The sequence below is a fragment of the Vespula vulgaris genome, chromosome 10, assembly GCF_905475345.1.
Source record: "Vespula vulgaris chromosome 10, iyVesVulg1.1, whole genome shotgun sequence".
NCBI classification, from domain to species: Eukaryota; Metazoa; Arthropoda; class Insecta; order Hymenoptera; family Vespidae; genus Vespula; species Vespula vulgaris.
The window spans coordinates 3,479,203-3,498,305 of NC_066595.1; the positions used below are offsets into that span (position 1 = coordinate 3,479,203).

The 19,103-nt window shown below is 31.6% G+C and overlaps 1 protein-coding gene across 14 annotated transcripts in view; it reads left to right on the forward strand.

Annotated features, from left to right (window-relative positions):
- LOC127066622 (ras GTPase-activating protein raskol) overlaps positions 1–19,103 on the forward strand; it is a 113,869-nt gene that overhangs the window by 42,306 nt on the left and 52,460 nt on the right. For 6 of the 14 annotated variants that reach the window (XM_051000514.1, XM_051000517.1, XM_051000518.1 and 3 more), the window contains one exon: positions 16,416–16,481. The exons of 4 other annotated variants lie outside the window; for them this stretch is intronic. In XM_051000514.1, coding sequence (XP_050856471.1) covers positions 16,416–16,481 — 66 coding nt within the window. Of the gene's footprint in view, positions 1–9,641; positions 10,731–12,895; positions 13,036–16,415; positions 16,482–19,103 lie in introns of those variants that run through there. 4 more of the 14 variants (XM_051000525.1, XM_051000526.1, XM_051000523.1 and 1 more) reach the window with 3 other exon arrangements.

Consider the following 19,103-nt stretch of genomic DNA (forward strand, 5'->3'; position numbering starts at 1 on the left):
CGACGGAACATTTTCTGTCGCATTTACATGCATTCGTGTTTTCGTGAGTTAACAGTTTTATATTTATTTCTTATCGCTTTAAAAATAAAAAAAATAAAAAAAAAAACAAGAAAAGAAATACGTGTCAACGATTAAACGCCAACGTACGTCGCAAGTGACAAAATTTTGTAACGTTACTAATGAAACATCGGTGTATCCATTAAAATTAAAGTCGATCGTCGATTTAAAAAGAAATATCGCATGGTAGCTCTCTCATATGTAATTTTTACTTATATACGAAATTTAATCGAGAGAAAAAGAGAGAGAGAGATAGAAAGAAATTGATCGACGTTCGAGAAATCTACGTAGGAAAAATATAGAAATATAAGAATCCTTCGATTTTGGCTAGTTATGGAAAAATTTAAGATCAACTTAAAAACTGAAGTGTGTTATAGATAAGGTAGACAAAAGTAAGATTAAAAGTTAGATAGATTAGATTTTTCTTGTGGGTGGTGGTATCTTGCTCGAAGTTTGATTTATACATATGTATAAATAAAAGTGTATGTGTATGTGATTGTGCGTATTATGTGCATTATCATTCTTCATTGAGAGAAAATTGACGAATTAGATCGGAAGGAACGACACGGTCAATTTTATCTCTCGTAAAAAGTATTTTTATATCCATTATTATTAGAAATTTCTCTCCCTCTCTCTTTTTCCTTATAAACATTTGTATATATCGAACGTATACATACATACACACACACACATTGGTTATACATACCTATTCATTTAGCTACATCTTTATCTCTTTCTCATACACGACTACAAAACAGTGGAAGAGTTCGATAACTTTTGAGATTCTCGCCAAGGATGATCTTTCACCTTGACGTCTTGATCTATCTCGAAGGAAGATCTTTTCTTTCTCGAGGATAGCGTCTATCGCGTGCGTGTATAATTCACGTTCCCACGAAGAGTCGAATCTTCTTTCAAACTCTCTCTCTTTTCCTCTCTCTCTCTCTCTCTTTATTTTTTACAAATTAAATGTAATTTTCGATCTATGAATTTTCATCTTTTTTAATATACGAGGGTAAGAAAATCTTTCTCTCTTTTTCTTTCTCTTTAAAGGAAAGAAAAATTTCTCTCATCTTTGTCTATTCTTTTTTCTTCCTTTTTCTTCTTCGTGTTCTTCGTCTTTCTCTCTCTCTCTCTTTTTCTCTCTCTTTCTTTCTCTACCATCAACCCGAAGCGCGTCGTTTCTCTCCTTTGTAATATACCCGAAGCTCGTCCTCGTCGTCCTCGTCGTCTTCGTCTTCTTCGTCGTCTTCTTCGTCGTCGCACGAAAGTGAAAACCAGTTATATACCCTGTCGTGTTCTCTTGCGCGACTCCTTCGTTTCTTTTCCGTATTTGGCCGAGCATTGAGCTTGTACAATTCTTAAAAGAAGTTATGCTCTTAGGTGGACAGGTAAAAACAATTTTTCCTCAACGTTTACAGATGGGGTAGAAATATATAGGTGCTTCAACTTCTTTTTCTTTTCTCTCTCTCTCTCTCTCTCTCTCTCTCTCTTCATTTTTCTTTTCGTTTTTTTTGTTCTTTCTTTTTTTCCTTTTCTTTTCTCGTCGCTCGATTTCTGTCAATCGATTTCTTGGCGATGAACGAATGCCTTGTCAAGGGAGAGAGAGAGAGAGAGAGAAAGAATATTATATTTATGAAAGTTTTTAAATCATCGAATCATCCTCGTTATAATTACGCGAAATTTTGTAAAAAGTTAGAAGAAGTATATTATGTTCAGAATATGTTAATTAATCGTTCAGTATTCGGGAATAATTATATGGTTTCCAATTAATCTTTGATTGATTCATTGTAATAGAATTTGTGTTAGTTTATAGAGAAAAAATATTATAAAAATGTGAAAATTATATCATAATATAATTATATATATATGAATTATTGACTAAGCATAATATAGTATTACATATAACACAATGTCACATAGTACAAGTAATGTTATATATAATTAATTTTCACAATATAATATATATATATATAATATATAACATAATATTTTAATATTAACGCGTGAACAAAGTTACATGACGTCATAGAGTGTTCCAATTATCATTTTCACTCGATAAAAAAGAATAAATAAAAAGAGAAAGAAAGACAAAAAAAAAGAATTAGAAATTAAAGAAGAAATAAAATGTTCAACTTTTTATTATTAAATATTTATAATATTCGATATCGTTAAAATGAAGCATTTAAATGAACGTTGACACGAGTAGATAAGAAATAATCAAATGTTTTTAACTTTCTATTCTAATATTCGGTTATTAGATACGAATTATCTATCATCTATCGTGTCTCCCGTTAGAAACTATGACCGTTTAGTTGGCACGCGTAACAACACAACTACGAACTGCTACATAGTCGAATAGGAGGGGACGAGTTTATCGCTCTGAAAGCAGATAAAAGGATATCGCTCTTTCACAGGCTCTAGCAGCACCTGTTTGTACCGACCGCCATGACTAAGCGTATTCTTATTCTTCTTATTCTTCTTTTTCTTCTTCTTTTTCTTTTTGTTCTTTTTTTCTCTCATGCTAACGCTTTGTAGTCAGTTACTTCAACTAATGGAAGGAAAATCCTACTTCCGTCCCTTTTAATTCTCTTCTCTTTTCTCGTTTACTACTAACTTAACTTCAGCCCGAAACCCAGGATAGAATCGTCATACCCTTAAGATCTCTCGAAACGTTTATAAATTCCTTCTAAAATTCGATTTCGTTTCGTTAACTCAAGTTTCGTTTCGTTTCATTTCGTTTAGTTTTGTTTCGATTTATTTCATCAATTTCACGTGAAATAAAAAAAGAGATCTGCTCAGAATTTTCTATTTCAAAAAGTACGATTCAAAAATCGTTCCATTCCATTTCATATCCTTTCGAATTATCTCGTTTCATTAATTCGATTAATTAAATTTACGAAATAACGTAAGAACTCGTTCGGATTTTTTGCCCTTCGAAAATTTCGTTACGTTCTCTCTCTTTTTTTTTTTCTTTCTTCCTCTCCTTTTTTTTTTTTATTTAATTCGTTAATACGATTAATACCGAAATGAAATTAAAAAAAAAAAAGGAAGAAAGAAGAAAGAAAAAAAAAAGAATGAATTCGTTTAGATATTTTATTTGACAAATAATGTAACCTTTGACCAGTCATGTATAATATCCATCGTCGAAAATGAAGAACGAAAATAGAATTCATGGGAGGGAAGAGGTTTATAGGAAGGGTGATAACTAACGAGAAGGTCGATGATATTTTCGTAGCCGGTCCCCATGAATTCTCTCTCTCTCTCTCTCTCTCTCTCTCTCTCTCTCTCTCTCTCTTTCTCTCTCTTTCTCTCTTTCTACCAAAATATTCTCCTTCCTTTCTCACGTCTTTTCTCGTTGAGAGTGCACCAGTTTTCGGGTCCGAGGTTTCACCCATAGAAGAACGGCAGGTGCGAACCTTTCGAATTCGCAGGTTTTATTCCAGTCACGATTCTTCGGCAGGTGGTAGAAAGACATTTCGAGAGAGAGAGAGAAGCTCGTTCCTTGAATTTTCTTCTGAAAAAGAGAAATCGATATCTTTGGTCTTTCTTTTTTTCCCTCTTTTTTATTCTTTTTTTTTCTTCATTTTTTTTTTTTTTAATAGGACAGTTCGGAAGAATCGTTCGTTCTTTAAATTTTCGTTGCGAAGAGGAATAGATATCTTTTATTTATTTCGTTTCGTTCGGCTTTTTCTTTTTTCTTTTTCTTTCTTTTTTTTCTTTTTTTTTTTGTAAACAGGAAAGTTCATGTACTCGTCCTTTACATATTTTTCTTCGCGAATAGAAATCAATATTTACTTGGATTTTTATAATTTCTTTTTCTTTTCTTTTAATAAAAAAAATCGTTGTTATTTCGCGAATAAGAGAGAATATTTTGTTCGACTTCTTTTTTTCATTCTTCTTATCTATTTCTCTCTCTCTCTCTCTCTCTCTCTCTCTTTTTTTTGGTATAAGAAAAAAAAATGCATTTAATTATCTATTATATCTATAACCTCTCGGGGCATTCAATGTAATAGCACGAACATCACTGACACCGGTTAATTGTTAACAACTCTATATCCACAAGTTCTGTGAGAACTCACTTGGCCTATTAAACTCGTTCTCTTATTATCGTTGTTACCAGAGGCCAAGCAATTACAAGCAAGTCGTTAGTCAACGGGTCACAATGTTTGAGACTGATTAACGAAGGAGAGCGAGATCATATACTTGTTTGTATATATACAAACAACTATATGCATTGTATATGCATTGTATATGCATTGTATACATTGTATATACTGTGTGAATACACACACACACATATATATATATATATTTATATATATGTAGTCTCTGTTACCTGTATGAAAATTGTACCCTCGGGAAACGAAAAATATCCAATGTAAAATTTTTTCGATTCTTCGTATTTTACAAACGAGATCTACAAATGAGGATCGTTGATACATGTGAGAGAGAGAGAGAGAGATAGAGGGAGAGGGGGAGAGAGAGAGAGAGAGAATGATTTATGACTTTTCGAGCAAGGTAAAAATGAAAAAGAGAAAATTTAGAGAGAGAGAAAGTTAATGCTAACAAGGAGACACATTCATAATCAGATCTATAAATCTCAGATTTTCTGATCATATTTAATACTTACAATTAGTTAACTATTCGTTTTCTTTTTTCTTTTTTTTTGTTTGTTTGTTTGTTTTTCTTGGAACAAATGAAAAAATAATATCGACAAAAATGTTCTCTCTCTTTGAAATAGATTGTCATATATAACTCTGCGATAAATAATTTTCCTAAATACTAACATTATCTTTTATAATTATATTCACGGAGTGTCCGGGTATAAATAATTATATCATTAAAATCCCAAAGAACATTTAATTCCAAATCTTTCTTCTTCTTCTACGAATTCAATTTAATCGTTTAACTTATAATTTTACAACGTTAGTCTCTGAAACTCTGGTAAATTATATACATTTATCGAATGTATATAATTAATCATGAAAGAAAAGATTTAATTGGCTTTCCGTACGTAGCGATTTAAAATGATGAAATATACTGAATATGAAAAAATATATATATATATATAAAAATTGATGAAATAACACGTCAGATAGAAAAAGAGAAAGAGAGAGAGAGAGAGAGAGAGAGAGAGAAAATAGACGAACAGTTAAAAAATAAATTATATATTAGAACTTACACAATTTCTATTCAAAATCAACCTACTAACTTTACCACCTTTCCTCGTCTACTTTCTTTAATAGTATAATCGTGAGACTAGGATATACACACATACACACACACATGCACACATGCATATATATATATATATATATTATATTATATATACGGATCTTCTACGTTAAGATCGCTGCTTAAGGAAGCGACGAAGCTTACTCGACACGGCACTCGGAATTATCGTATGCTCGTTGGCACAATCGCGAAACACAGAAAGACGTTCACATATACGCAAACACACAAACAATACACAAAGATAAACGTTTGGTTCGCGTGCACTTTGACTACGGTTTGCCATCGGTTAATGCATAATTTATGCTCGCACCGTTGCCTCGAGCGCGTGGGTGTGCTTACTGGTCTCACAACGAGGAACCACGTTCAACACACATAAATAAATACGTACACACACACACATATAAAGAACTACTTTGCTAAAGCAAGCATGTTTCGCGAGTTCGTAGGCGAGTTCTCTTGCTTTTTAACTGGGCCACGAAGTCTAGCTTGCAATTAAAATCGAAGAAAGATGTATGTTGTGTGTGTATCTGTGTGTATGACTCTCCGTTGATCGTGTGTGTGAGTCTGTATGCATGAGAGAAACAATATTCGTTAGAGTCACCACCTGTTGCTCGTAAAGTATAGTTTTCTTTAACTAGAGAAAAACAATGTAGAAAAGAAAAACAGAGAGAGAGAGAGAAAAAAAGGGAGAGTTTAATATATCCCATAAATAAACTCTCGTCGTCCACCGTTCGCATTACTCGCATCAAAAAGTTGATATACGTTCCCGTAAATGAGAAGAAGAGGGCTTGCCCTTTATCAAAGCCAACAACAACTCGATAGATTTATCCTCTAATGTCGTAACTCCGTGCAATCGTCGTAGACGACGTTAATCATACGGTCGAATGAAATCATTCGAACTTGTACCCTCCAGTTATCGAGTTAACCGAGAAAAAATTTCATCTCTAACTAACTTATAAATCCGAATAGTTTTTTTTTCTTTTTTTTTATATATATATATATATACTTATCTCTTTCTCTTTCTTTTTCTCTTTCTCTTTCTCTTGTTAAACTATTAATTTACTTTTCTCTATGTAATTAGCTCATTAGGACTGTATGTACTTTTATTTTGACTTTTGTCAGCTCGACAGATAATTAGAAAGAAAGAAAGAAAGAAAACGAAAAGAAGTAAAAAAATACTTTTATTTCTTATCATATTCGTAATTTATTTCAATAGATTGATATAGTTGTCTCATTCGATCGTTGCTTTAATGATCATGATTTTCGTAGTTCGATCAAATAAAATAGTGAAATAAAAAGGAAACAGGATTAAAAAAAATGAAATTTTTTAGTTCATTTTTTTCAAGATTATTTGAAAAAAAATAAAATAAAAAGACTAACGTTACAATTTTTTTTGTTATCTTTTTTCTTTAAAAAAAATAAAAAATGGAATTGCTCGAGAAGATTTATATTTCGGACACCCTGTATATGAACGCTAGCCTTCTCTAGTCGAGTGGCCTTCGCGATTTCAGATCACGTAACGCGTTTCCTGAAATTAGATTTAATTGTGCAACGCACGAGGTCGTGTACGGATTATTGTTAACGTTTCGAAGCTCCATGGCTAATACTATGATAAAATACATTTTCACTTCTCTTTTTGAATTGGCCAAGACAAAGTTCTTTGACTTTTTATGTGTGTGTGTGTGTGTGTGTATTAATTACTATGACATTTATCATCTAACCGAATACGGTATATTAAGATCATTAGGATTTCATGATTGGAAAAAGAATTCTTTTTCTATTTTTTCAAACTACGTTTTTTTGCTACGTTCCTATGTTTAATTTGTTTCTTTCTTCTTTTTTTTTCTTTTTATTTTTTTAATCCTCAAATTTATTAACACAATTATTATTTATGTGTTTGCGAACATTCGACTTATTTCATTCCAGTTATTTATTATGTATATATATATATATATATATATATATATATATATATATAGTAATATATATGTGTGTATTTATTATTATTATTATTATTATTGTATAATTTTTCTAATCTGACAAATTTTTATCGTTTAATATTTCCAATCTCGAAAATTATAATTGTTAATGCGACTCTATCGTGTATAATAATATCGTATAAAATTAACGCGAAATTTGTTTACTTCTTTTGAGATTAATAATTTTTCTAATAGATTATTTTTTCGAAAGTTAATACTATTTGGCACAAATCACCAACTCATATACCGTACGATGATCCTTAAAATATATAAGAGCTCTTATAACCAGTCGCTAACTCGAAATACCGAAGAGAGACGCGCCTTTGGTATCTTGAATCTTCTCTATTTTAAGCGTAGCTATATCCTCACACCGAAAACGTCTTCCGTCGAGAAAGAGAGAAAGAGAAAAAGAACGAACGAGAGAGAGAGAGAGAGAGAGAGAGAGAGAGAGAGAGAGAGAGAGAGAGAGAGAGAGAGAGAGAGTTTGTATTTTATTCGATAAAGGTCGATTCACACGCATATCAATTCTCTTCGTTTCGTCGTTTCGATCATATATTAATTTTATTTATATTCATGAAATATCGTTTCAATATAACATTATCAAACATAAATTCGTGTCTCTGTTCACTATTAGATTTTTTTTTTTTTTGTACAAAATAGAGCAAGTAATTATCGGTATTTCGTCATTAAGAAAAAATGAGAAAAGAAATAAAAAATAAAAGGGAAAAGAAATATATCATTTTCAACGAGATATTGTCAAAACGGAGATCGAAATGAAAGACTCGATTGATTATGTGTGAATCGACCTTTATCATTATGCGTCTTTCTTTCTTTCTTCTTTCGTACGTCGAGGAATATATTTATTTTTTATTTTGTTTTTTAGATATAAAAATCTTAACCATCTTTGTGTCTAATCTGAAAATCATTTTTTGTTCGAGGAATTTTTTCTGCGGAGAAATTTTTTTCCGTTATTATAAAAAATAATCGATTATAATTTATTAGAGGTCTATTCAAGCGAGGTCAGTAGGTCAATTCAATGAACGCACTTGCAATAATTCATCTTAAAGTCGTTAAAATTCTTAGGAAAGTAGTACTTAATATCATTTATCAAGAATATATCGAATAGAAATATATGTGCGTAAGGAAATTTGATAAATTATATGATGATAAATTTTGATAAATCATACGATAGAATTTTTTATATCTCGTCGAAAATATTATTAAAAACGTAACGAGAAAGTTACTTTTTAAAAGAAGTAAAAAAAAAATATGATTGATATTTTACGAAACTTTTATCCCGAGAAATGAGACGAATCGTTGAAAAAAAAACAAAGAAGAAAAAAATCTTCGGATATTACAGCAAAATGAAATGAAGAAAAAAAATATATTCGTCCATTTATTTAATCTCTATAATATCATCAACAAATTTGTTTCCCTTTTTTTTTTTTTAATACTAGTCTCCTCGTCCATGTAATAATAATAATAATAATAATAATAATAATAATAATAATAATCGATTCGATTCGTTTCGATGGATATTGAAAAACGTTTAAATATATATTGAAAATATGTAAAAAAAAATTTTCAAAAAGAACTTAACGAAATAAAAGAAAAGAAAAGAAAAAAAATAATCTTATCTTGAATAAATCCTCGTACGTACATACGTGCATTAGTAAACGTCGATTTATTTATCTCTCCGTAAATTATTTAAATTCGTATGCATCGATGTGACATATATACGTACGTAGTGATACATACGTCCCTCAACGAGAAATGAATCGTATAGAATCGTTATGGAAAATTATGGGATAGGATTAATGGGGAGAATCGAACGAATGCCATGAACGTTATCGTCTCGTCATTATACGTTAAAGAGAAGGACTAATACATTTCGATTCGTTCGTATGTAACGCAATAAAAATTCTCTTATCCTCGTTTAAAGTTACACTTTCAATTTGCCATAGTTGGTGGTGTTATGCGATAGTAGTGGTAGTTCGATCGCGGTCTACAAAGTATATACATACATACACACACACATAACTAGGTTAGATGTAGCTGTTGCTTCGTAACTAACTCGTCGTTGACATATTTCAAAGCTGAGATCTAGTAAAAGGCAGATGTAACGAAGAGAAAATCTAAACGTTTTCTAATCGATATTTAATCTCGTCAGAATCAAAACTGATAGGTTCAAGGGGTGAGAAAAATATAGACGAAATTACAACGAAAGTATTTTTTATCAATGCAATGTTTTATTTAGTTATTACGATAAAATATATCATACGAATTTCGTATATATGTCATATATGCGTATATGTATAATGAACGTATAAATATAATAATTTTTTAAAAATATATCGTAAATATAAATTGACTACATTTTATATAAAAAAAATATATATATAATTCTTACTACGTCTCGTATAATAAGTAATTCACATTGAGAGTATAAGACTTACAATACACGTATATATACATGTATAGATAATACATATAAACACAACGAAAACGTTATTGAAACGAGTCTACACAATGTGGATGGTACGTACAGGTAAACAAAGCACTCGGTCGAAGGACAACGTTCAGTACTATTCTAACCGCGGGATAGGTCGGTAGCATATTAGATATTCCGCGTAGTTTCGCTTAACGATCGGTGATTAATGTCTCGTCAATTTATACGCATCCAAATAATTAATAATAATTACGTAGATCGGTGATTAATCTTTTATCAATTTGCGTATCGATAATTAATACTAATTATATATATAAATATATATGTGGGCGCGTGTGTGTGCGTGTATCTAAACGTATCTAAAAAAAAAAAAAAAAAAAAAAGAGAGAACAAGAAGCGTAGCATCGTTTGAACAATAACAACAAAATGTTCTCGTCTAGTAGAAAAATAAGAATAAAATAATTCGATAGGATATTAATAATCGTGATTGGTTCGTAAAAGAAAGAGAAGAAGAAGAAGAAAGAAGAGAAGAAAGAAGAGAGATGTAGGAAAAGAAAGAAAAAGAAAATAGGTATATAAAAAGAAATCGGTTTTATATTTTCAGAGGAAAGAGATTGAAGATTAGGAATAATTCGAGTCATCGTTCCGTGATTATTTAAATGATCATTGTCGTTGAACAGATGACTTGTTTTAATTAACGATCGTTGCACCTATTTTCTCGTGTTTCGTTTTTACAAACGAATATAAATCGTAACGCGAATCGAAAGAATCTGAGAAAGATAGAAAGAAAGAAAGAAATGTCTCGACGTCGACGTTTTGATCGCGTTGGACCGAGGAGAGTGGAAAAGTGAATTTGCCAAGTGTTGAGGTGTTTGTTGAGTTGGAGCGATCGATCGATCGATCGATCATGCAGGCAACCTCGACGGAAAGTGCCTCGCCCGGTGGACGAAGACTCTCACGAAGCTTTCATTCCTGTCTTCGTGGTGCCGATCACGATGATCTTGAATCAGGTATCTATATATATATATATATAAATAAATATATGAAAATGCGTATATATGTATGTGTATGTGCATATATAGGACATGTATAGAGATCTATCTGATAGAAACGTCAATTTTTATTTAATTTATTTGCGAATACGAGTCTTCATCTGTGTATATATTTTGTCAATTTGCGATATAAATTTATGCGTATAAATCATTATTACGATTTTTAATAATATTGATAATGGTAATGATGGTGCTGATAATAATAATAATTGTTTTTTGTGCGAATTATTTATATGAAGATAATTTTTAATCAACGTATAAGCGTATTAGATGAGTAATTGGATTATGTATGTACTGAGTGAAATTGAGCCAATAGTCTTTAAGCGATCTTATATATCAATTACTTTTTTTTTTCAAGAGAGTGAGAGAGAGAGAGAGAGAGAGAGAGAGAGAGAGAGAGACTTCACACGTTAATTATTTTTTCCTTTGATCCGTTCTAAAAACACGATCATTCTAGCTCGTAATACAACGAAATCTAACAAGAAAATTCGTAAAGCATCTCGATCGAAAAGGCTTTATCTATGATTCCTAAAATTTAGATTATGTAGAAATTTTTATGACCGATTCTATGATAAGTCGATGCGTTCCATTAATTTTCTATGATACATCATTATTTCGACGAATGACCTCTGTAGTATATAATTCGGACGAAAATGATATTTCAAGGGTACACGATCGATCGAGTTTACAAATATAATGTTTCGCTTTAAAGTGTTCCTAACGGCAAAGAAATATGTACGTATACATATCTACACACACACACACACATCTACATATATACATACATACATACATACATACATTCTGTAAGAAGAAGAACGTTCGTTCGTTTATGGTCCAGTGAAGAAGGATGCTGTAGAGGGGACACACACTTGCGTACATATACATATACTCGAACTTACATGAATATATATGTATGGACATGTACATATACATATATATAAAGATAGGTAGGAACATCTCGTATGCTGGCACCCACGTGACACACATTCTCGGCACTTAACGCGCGAGCGTACACGCTTGATCTCGCACGAACGAGGCGGGATCGCCTTTTAATATTTACTTTCATAGCCAGCGCCTCCGTTCGCGACAGTACGCTTCTTGCTCTCCGATCTGTAAGCAGAGAGGAGAACGAAATTGAGTGTCCGATTTTGTTTCTTCTTCTTCTTTTTCCTTCTTCTTCTTCATCATCATCATCATCATCATCTTCGTCGTCGTCGTCGTCGTTGTAGTCGTCATCATTTTTTTCGAGAATTAATCTCTTTGTTCGTGAACGATTTTTAACGATGGATTGATTTTTCGTTCTAACGTGAATAGAATCTTCTTTTTCTTTTTCTTTTTCTTTTTTTTTTTTTTATATAAAATTTTTCGTGCACTTCCATGCGATTCTCTCTGGACATTTTTAATTATGATATTGATACGATATCGGTTTATTATAATTTTTGTTTCGTTTTCTTTTTTCTTTTTTTTTTTTGATTTTTGATTTTTATATATATATTTTTTTCAGTGTGAAAATTACATGAATGAATAGTAATCAATTGATGCGTTTATTGTTTTCTCGTGTCTCTTTTCTCTTTCCTTTCTTTCTTTCTTTCTTTTCTTGTCTTTTCTTTTCATTTCTTTTTTTTTTTTTTTTTTTTAAATGCATACTTCATTACTCGAGTTATCGTGAGTTTCATTTAAAACATTATCGACCGATTTAATTTATTTGAATATTTATCTTCTTAACGTGCCTGCTAGTGCGTATAATAAATTTGTGCGAGTGTGCGCGTATGTGTATTTCTATATAAGAATTCGTGTATTTGTTGTTGAATAATTACGTTTAATTATATTTGTACATAACATATATATATTTTTTTTACTACTTGCAGTGAATGCATTCGTTCGTTATTATTTTTATAAAGTGTTGGAATTATTAATATTCATGATTTTGTATTTTTTATTCGTTTGTTGCTTACGTATTTGTTTCTCAAATCTTAAAATGAATATAAGATCGTTTTTGTCGATTGTTAGTTAACGAAAGATACAGTTTTATTTATTTTATTTTTTTTTTTACGAACGACACGTATGATAGTTAATTATCGAAAATTATCGTGGCGTTTTCGCGACGATCGATCGAAGTGGAAGAGGAAGAAGAAGGATCGAGCAGTTTTATTCTTTATTTATCTATTTTATTTTATTTCATTTTATTTTACTTTTTTAAGAAATTCAAACAAAATGAGAATTCGATACGTCTCGCAGGATATTGCGACATGTACAAAACGTATGTATAATATTTTCTAAGCGATTTTATACTAACGTTCTTTCCTTTCGATTTTTATCATCCTATTAATTAGTTAGAGATATTTAAAAAAAGAAATTATATATTCGTGGGAAGATGATATGCATACAGAGATGATCCGAAGGAAATACATTTTTTTTTATTACGAAGAAAGAATCATTCTAGAAAAAAAGAAATAATATTCTTTCATAGAAGCGATATTCGTAAGCGGATAATCTCGAAACGTGGAGGGAACTCGTTTTAAGAAAATAATTAACTCAAAAAAATAATAATTCTGTAGAAACGAGATGACCGAACGCACAGACACGAAACATCGAGAAAAATACATTCGTCGTTATAACAAAAGAATTAATTATTCCAGAAAATAATATTTCTCCCACGTTTCAACGAGATTGATACGTGGAGCTTGAAAGAAAATCTTTATTAAAAAAAAATAGAAAGAAAAGAAAAAAATTAGTATATAACCTTTAAAAGAAAAAAAAAAAATATTTCTATGGAAACGAGATCTCTCTCGAAAGAGAAAGAAATATTATTCTATGCAAAAAGAAAAATAACATTTTCGTAGAAATTAAAATTCGAATGATGCGATGATAACGTGCGAGATCAATAATCGTTATCGGAAAAAAATTATATATACAACGTTTCTATATAAAACGAAAAAAAAAGAGAGGAATAAAGCTATAAAAGATAAGTAAAAAAGAAAAAAAAATCTACATATAAAAAAGAAAACTGCATTACTTTTTTTTTATAGAAACAAGATTAAAACAAGCCGCGTGCATAGGCATAACGCACAGTGGTAGCTACCTATATCGATACTCGAGGGAAAAAAAAAAGGAGAAAATAAATTCGTTATGCGAAGTCTTTTTGTATAATCGAAAAAAAGAGAGAGAAAGATAGAGAGAGATGAGAATGTTTCAAGAGAAAAAGAGAGAAGAAAGAAAGAATGGAAGTAATGATACTTGAAACGTTAACTGTCCCATAGAGACGTCGAAAGATCGAGTCAGAGAAAGAGAGAGAGAGAGAGAGAGTGAACGATCGTTATAAATACAAAGTGTAGGCGCTATGGCGCGGCTAATAGGATAAATACACGAAGAGAGTCGCTTTTATTGGCTCATTGGATGAATCCTCTCCTCTCGTTCGTTCTTCGAAAGAACCCCATTCTCTCTATATAGCTTTTATTATGCAGTAGTAGTAGCTCCCTTAACGACTCTCATCTGGCAATTAAGTTGCGCGCGCGTCTACTTTCGCGATTGTATTAGGTCAAAGTACGTTCTGTTTCTCTCTCTCTCTCTCTCTCTCTCTCTCTCTCTCTCTCTCTCTCTCTCTCTCTCTCTTTGTCTTACCTTATCTCTTTATCTGTCTACTTTTCTACCTTTGTTTTTTTTTTTGTATTTTTTCGTAAGAAGGAAAATCGTGGTAAGACTACAAAAAAGAATATATATATATATATATATATATATATATATATAATAATAATAATAATCAAAGTAAATTTATTTTCATTAGATTTTGAAAATCATTCCATCTCGAAAGATACTGTTCGAGTCAGATAATACTCGTTAAGTTAATTAATTAATTAATTAGACGCGTGAGTTTATGGAAGTGTATTGGTATACATTTCGTAAGGGCATCGTTGAAAGGAAACAAGGAGCGAAGATAAGAAAAGAAAAGGAGAAGAGAAATAAGAGGATTTGGAGATAATATAATGGAAAAGTAATTAAGGGTATAAAGGAAATTAACGATTGTCGTTTGTATTGTCTTTTTCAGAATCAATATATGTGTGTTATATTTGTGTATGTGTATAGGTTTATCTCGAATAATGAATACGATATATTACAACGTTATCTTATTTAACTGATATCGAAGTAAAGATAGAAAGAAAAAAGGAAAGAAAAAAGAACAAGGATGTGTAAGACGTTATACATACGTAAGATGTGTGTTAGCCGTTATAGAATAGGAAAAAAAAAAATATTCGAGTTTGAATCCTCGTTAGAAGTGTATATAATCGTAATAGGAGACTATATTCTGATTGGTCGTCTTAATCAATGCCTTTGCACGTAGTATCCGGTGCATATCCTCGTCGCATGTTACTCTATATTTCTCTATATCGGCGAGCATACAGTATACTGGTTAAAGAAAAAAGATAGAGAAAAAGAGACGTGCAATTAGTTGAGAAAGTCGTTCAAATAGAGAAAGAGAGAGGGAGAGAGAGAGAAAAGGAGACCATATTACGGATAAAAGAAGAAGAGCACTCGTTATTTTCAAGGTCGAGATGCACGCTCGTTCCGCCACTGTGAAACTGCACTTGTCCTTGAAAAATATATATATATATATATATATATATATATATATATATATATATATGAATATATACAAGAAACGATTAACGGATAAGAAAGACACGCGACGACTATGACCAAGAAATTTTCTGCTATAGTACTTTGCTTTTGTTTTGTGCTTTTGTGTCTATATGGTGTATGGTGTACGAAGTATGGCACATGGTGTATATGCGTCGTATGTGTCGATTAGATTCTTTTTTATTTTATATATATATATATATATATATCACCCATAGAATCACTTATATATTTCATTATTAAATGTCATCGCGTTTGACTTCGTACTTCGCTAAAAAGAAAAAAGAAAAAAAATTACCAAAAGAAAGTTACAGAAGAAATGAAACATAAAATAAAATAAATGCTTGGATTAAATCGATCCATCTAGATTTTAAAAACGTGTGTGCATATACGTTATACACATACATATATGTGTGTGTGTGTACACTGTACAGTTAAACGAGCCAGAAAGAGAGAAAGAAAGAAAGAAAGAGAGCGAAAGAGAGAGAGAGAGAGAGAGAAAGAGAGAGAAGAAATACGCAGAGAGTAGTTCGAAAGCGCGCGTATGGCGGCGCTGCTTGCGAGTAAAACGCGACGAGAATTGGAGCGTGTTCTCTCGGATATGGTCGGCGGGGCATCCATTAAAATCCTCGTGCGCCACGCCATGAAAAAGTAGTCCCGCGAAAAAGTTCCGTCGCGAAACGGGATTGTGTAACTGAACCAACCAACCAACCAACCAACCAACCAACCAACCAAACAACCAACTAACCAACCAACCAACCAACCAACCAACCAACCAACCAACCAACCTCCCACCCCCCACAGCCCACTTCCTCCCTTTCCCATCGTTCTTAACCGTCGCATTTCTCCATCTTCTTTTTCTATTCTTCTTCTTCGTCTTCTTCGTCTTGTACGTACGTTTCTTCCCTTCTTCTTCTTCTTTTTCTTTTTCTTCTCTTTAACGAGGAAATATATCTTACCTTTATTAGTGCTAATGCAATATTCTCTTCTCTTTTTCCGTTTCAGGTGAGTCGAAAAGCAAATCCTTACCGAGAGTCACTCGAGCCGAACGGTACGATCGTTATGGCCGCGGTGAGTAAAAAACTTTAGAAACTTCAATAACGTACACAACGTTTCTGTACGTACGTATTTATGTATGTATGTACGTACATATATACTTACGTACGTACGTATGTATGTATGTATGTATGTATATATATATGGAGGAGGCCATTGGTAAAGTTTCGAGGCTTTTTGTTTTCCTGAGTTTTTATTTTTCTTTCCTTTTCTTTCCTTTTCTTTTTCAAAGCATGCATTTCATTCTAATGACACACATCTTCAAGTTCCAACTCGCACGAACGATTCTTATGACGTGACATTAAATAATAGAAATAATAATAGTAGTAGTAGTAGTAGTAGTAATAATAATAATAATAATAATAATAATAATAATAATAATAATAATAATAATAATAATAATAATAATAATAGTATTTTAAAATGAAAAAATTATAAATGGAAAATGTTCTCTTTTCTTTTTTATATATATGTGTGTATATATATATTATTTTTGAAGTGAAGCGTCTTGAAGTCTCACACAAGCGTTTTTAATGATGTTGCATTAAAATAATAGAAATAATAACAATAATATTTTGAAGTAAAAAAAGTAATACAAGTAAAAAAAGAATCGCAAACTTTTCAAATGGCCCCCGTCGTATGTATGTATTGGAAATTAAAAGCTTTTAATTCTGTTATTTTTTTTTTTTTCTTTAATTTTTATTCCTTTTTTTTTAATATTTTTTTTTTTAACGCTGATCGAGTCGCCAATGTCGAACTTTTTAATCAGGCTCGGATCTGATCGAGGAGGATATATTATCGACTTCGTTTGTGCTTTAATATCGATGATGATGGTATTCGTTAATGGGTCGCTTATCGCTCTCAACGTCCTAACTAAGTGAGAGGAATCAATTACACATCGTATTCGCCAATTTGGGTAATCACGTGGGTAGAAAATAATTCGTTTCGAGATCGATTAACTTAACGAAGGAGTTAAGAATCGATGCACGAACGCCTCTTTCTTAACCTTCGCGGAATCGTTTTTATATATGTTTCTTTATTTTATATGCGACACCGATGACTAAGTTCATTAAATACTTTTCTTTATTTATTTCTCTTTTTCCTTTATCTTTTTTTTTTCTACACGATAGAATTTTTATTAGACCAATCATTTTTGTTCGATCTCTTTCGTAAGAAAGACTACATGTCCTTGTCGATCGTGATAAAATTCGTCAATTTGATTATTTTTTTGTTAACATATTTTACGGAAAGTAATACAGAAATCGTCATTACCGACCGTCTTTTTATCACGATAGATAACAATAATAAAAAAACAAAAAAGTTTATAGTTTTCTTTATTACCGACACAATTCGATCGGTAAAGTCGAAAGTTTCTGATATGTGGCGCCTCTCTCGGATATAAGCAATCTGGGTACTTTGCTAATCCAAAGAATATTATGTTTTATCTGAACGAATCGATTAGAAAAAAAAAAAGGAAAAGAAAAAGAAAAAGAGAAAGAAAAAAAAAACACCGCGGACCCAACTCAAACTCATTTACCGTCGTTGAATCCTAATCGCTAACTATAGTAATAAATCACAATTCCAAACGCAGTAAGAGTATTCTATAAAATTTTTTTTCTATGACAATCACCAAGGAAAACACGTACTTACTTTACCCTTTTGTATTTGCACCTCGCGTGTCGTACCGGAAGAACTATCTCTCTAGGTATAAATCATATACATGTATACATAATAAATACTTTTCTGAAGAGGATATGGCATGATCTTAAAGGGTGAAGAGGGGTGGGAGAAAAGAGAAAGAAAGAAAAAGAAAGAAAGAAAAAAAAATTCTAAAATGTGCTTTTGAAAGATTACTTGGTTTAAGATGATAAAGATCGTAAGTACGTGGACCGTTCGATACGATACGATACGATACGATACGATAATACATTCGACTCAGGTAGAGAAGGTTGCTATTCGATCTTTCGTTGTGTTCTTTAAGTATGTATATATAAATGATATGTGTATTCGAGCACGTGTATGGTATGTGTGCATTGGTACGAACCGCCATTAATGGCGGTACACCCCCTACAAGGTGGTAGAGAAGATCATGGTCGTTCGTATAAGGCTTTCCAAGTTGTGTGGATCGTTGACCGTGCAAGTTGATACCGTATTCTTCGTCTTGTATTCTTCGTCTTTCCTTCTTACGCAAGCAAATCAATTTCTACTTCAAATCTATTCTAACCTATTCCCTCTCTTCTGGTCTCTCTCTCTCTCTCTCTTTCTCTCTCTCTCTCTCTCTCTCTCTCTGTTTGTATTTTTCTTTCTTTGTCTCTCTTTCTCTTTATCTCTCTCGATACCCATTCTAATACTTCTAACGTTTCTACGTGATCGCGTGACTCATAGAAATTACTTCCAACGTAGTCCGTTAATATATTGCATATGTGTGTGTGTGTGTGTATATTGCGAAATTAAATCGAATTTTGCTTATCAAAAAATATTCTTTTTATTCTTATTGTCATCGTAGTTATTGTTATCATTTATTTTATTATTATTGTTCGAGCGAATGGAATTTTAGTCGTGAAACGTGATTGAAAATCTTATCGTATTACAAAATAATATTATATTTTTACAAAACATTTGTAATATTGCAATAGC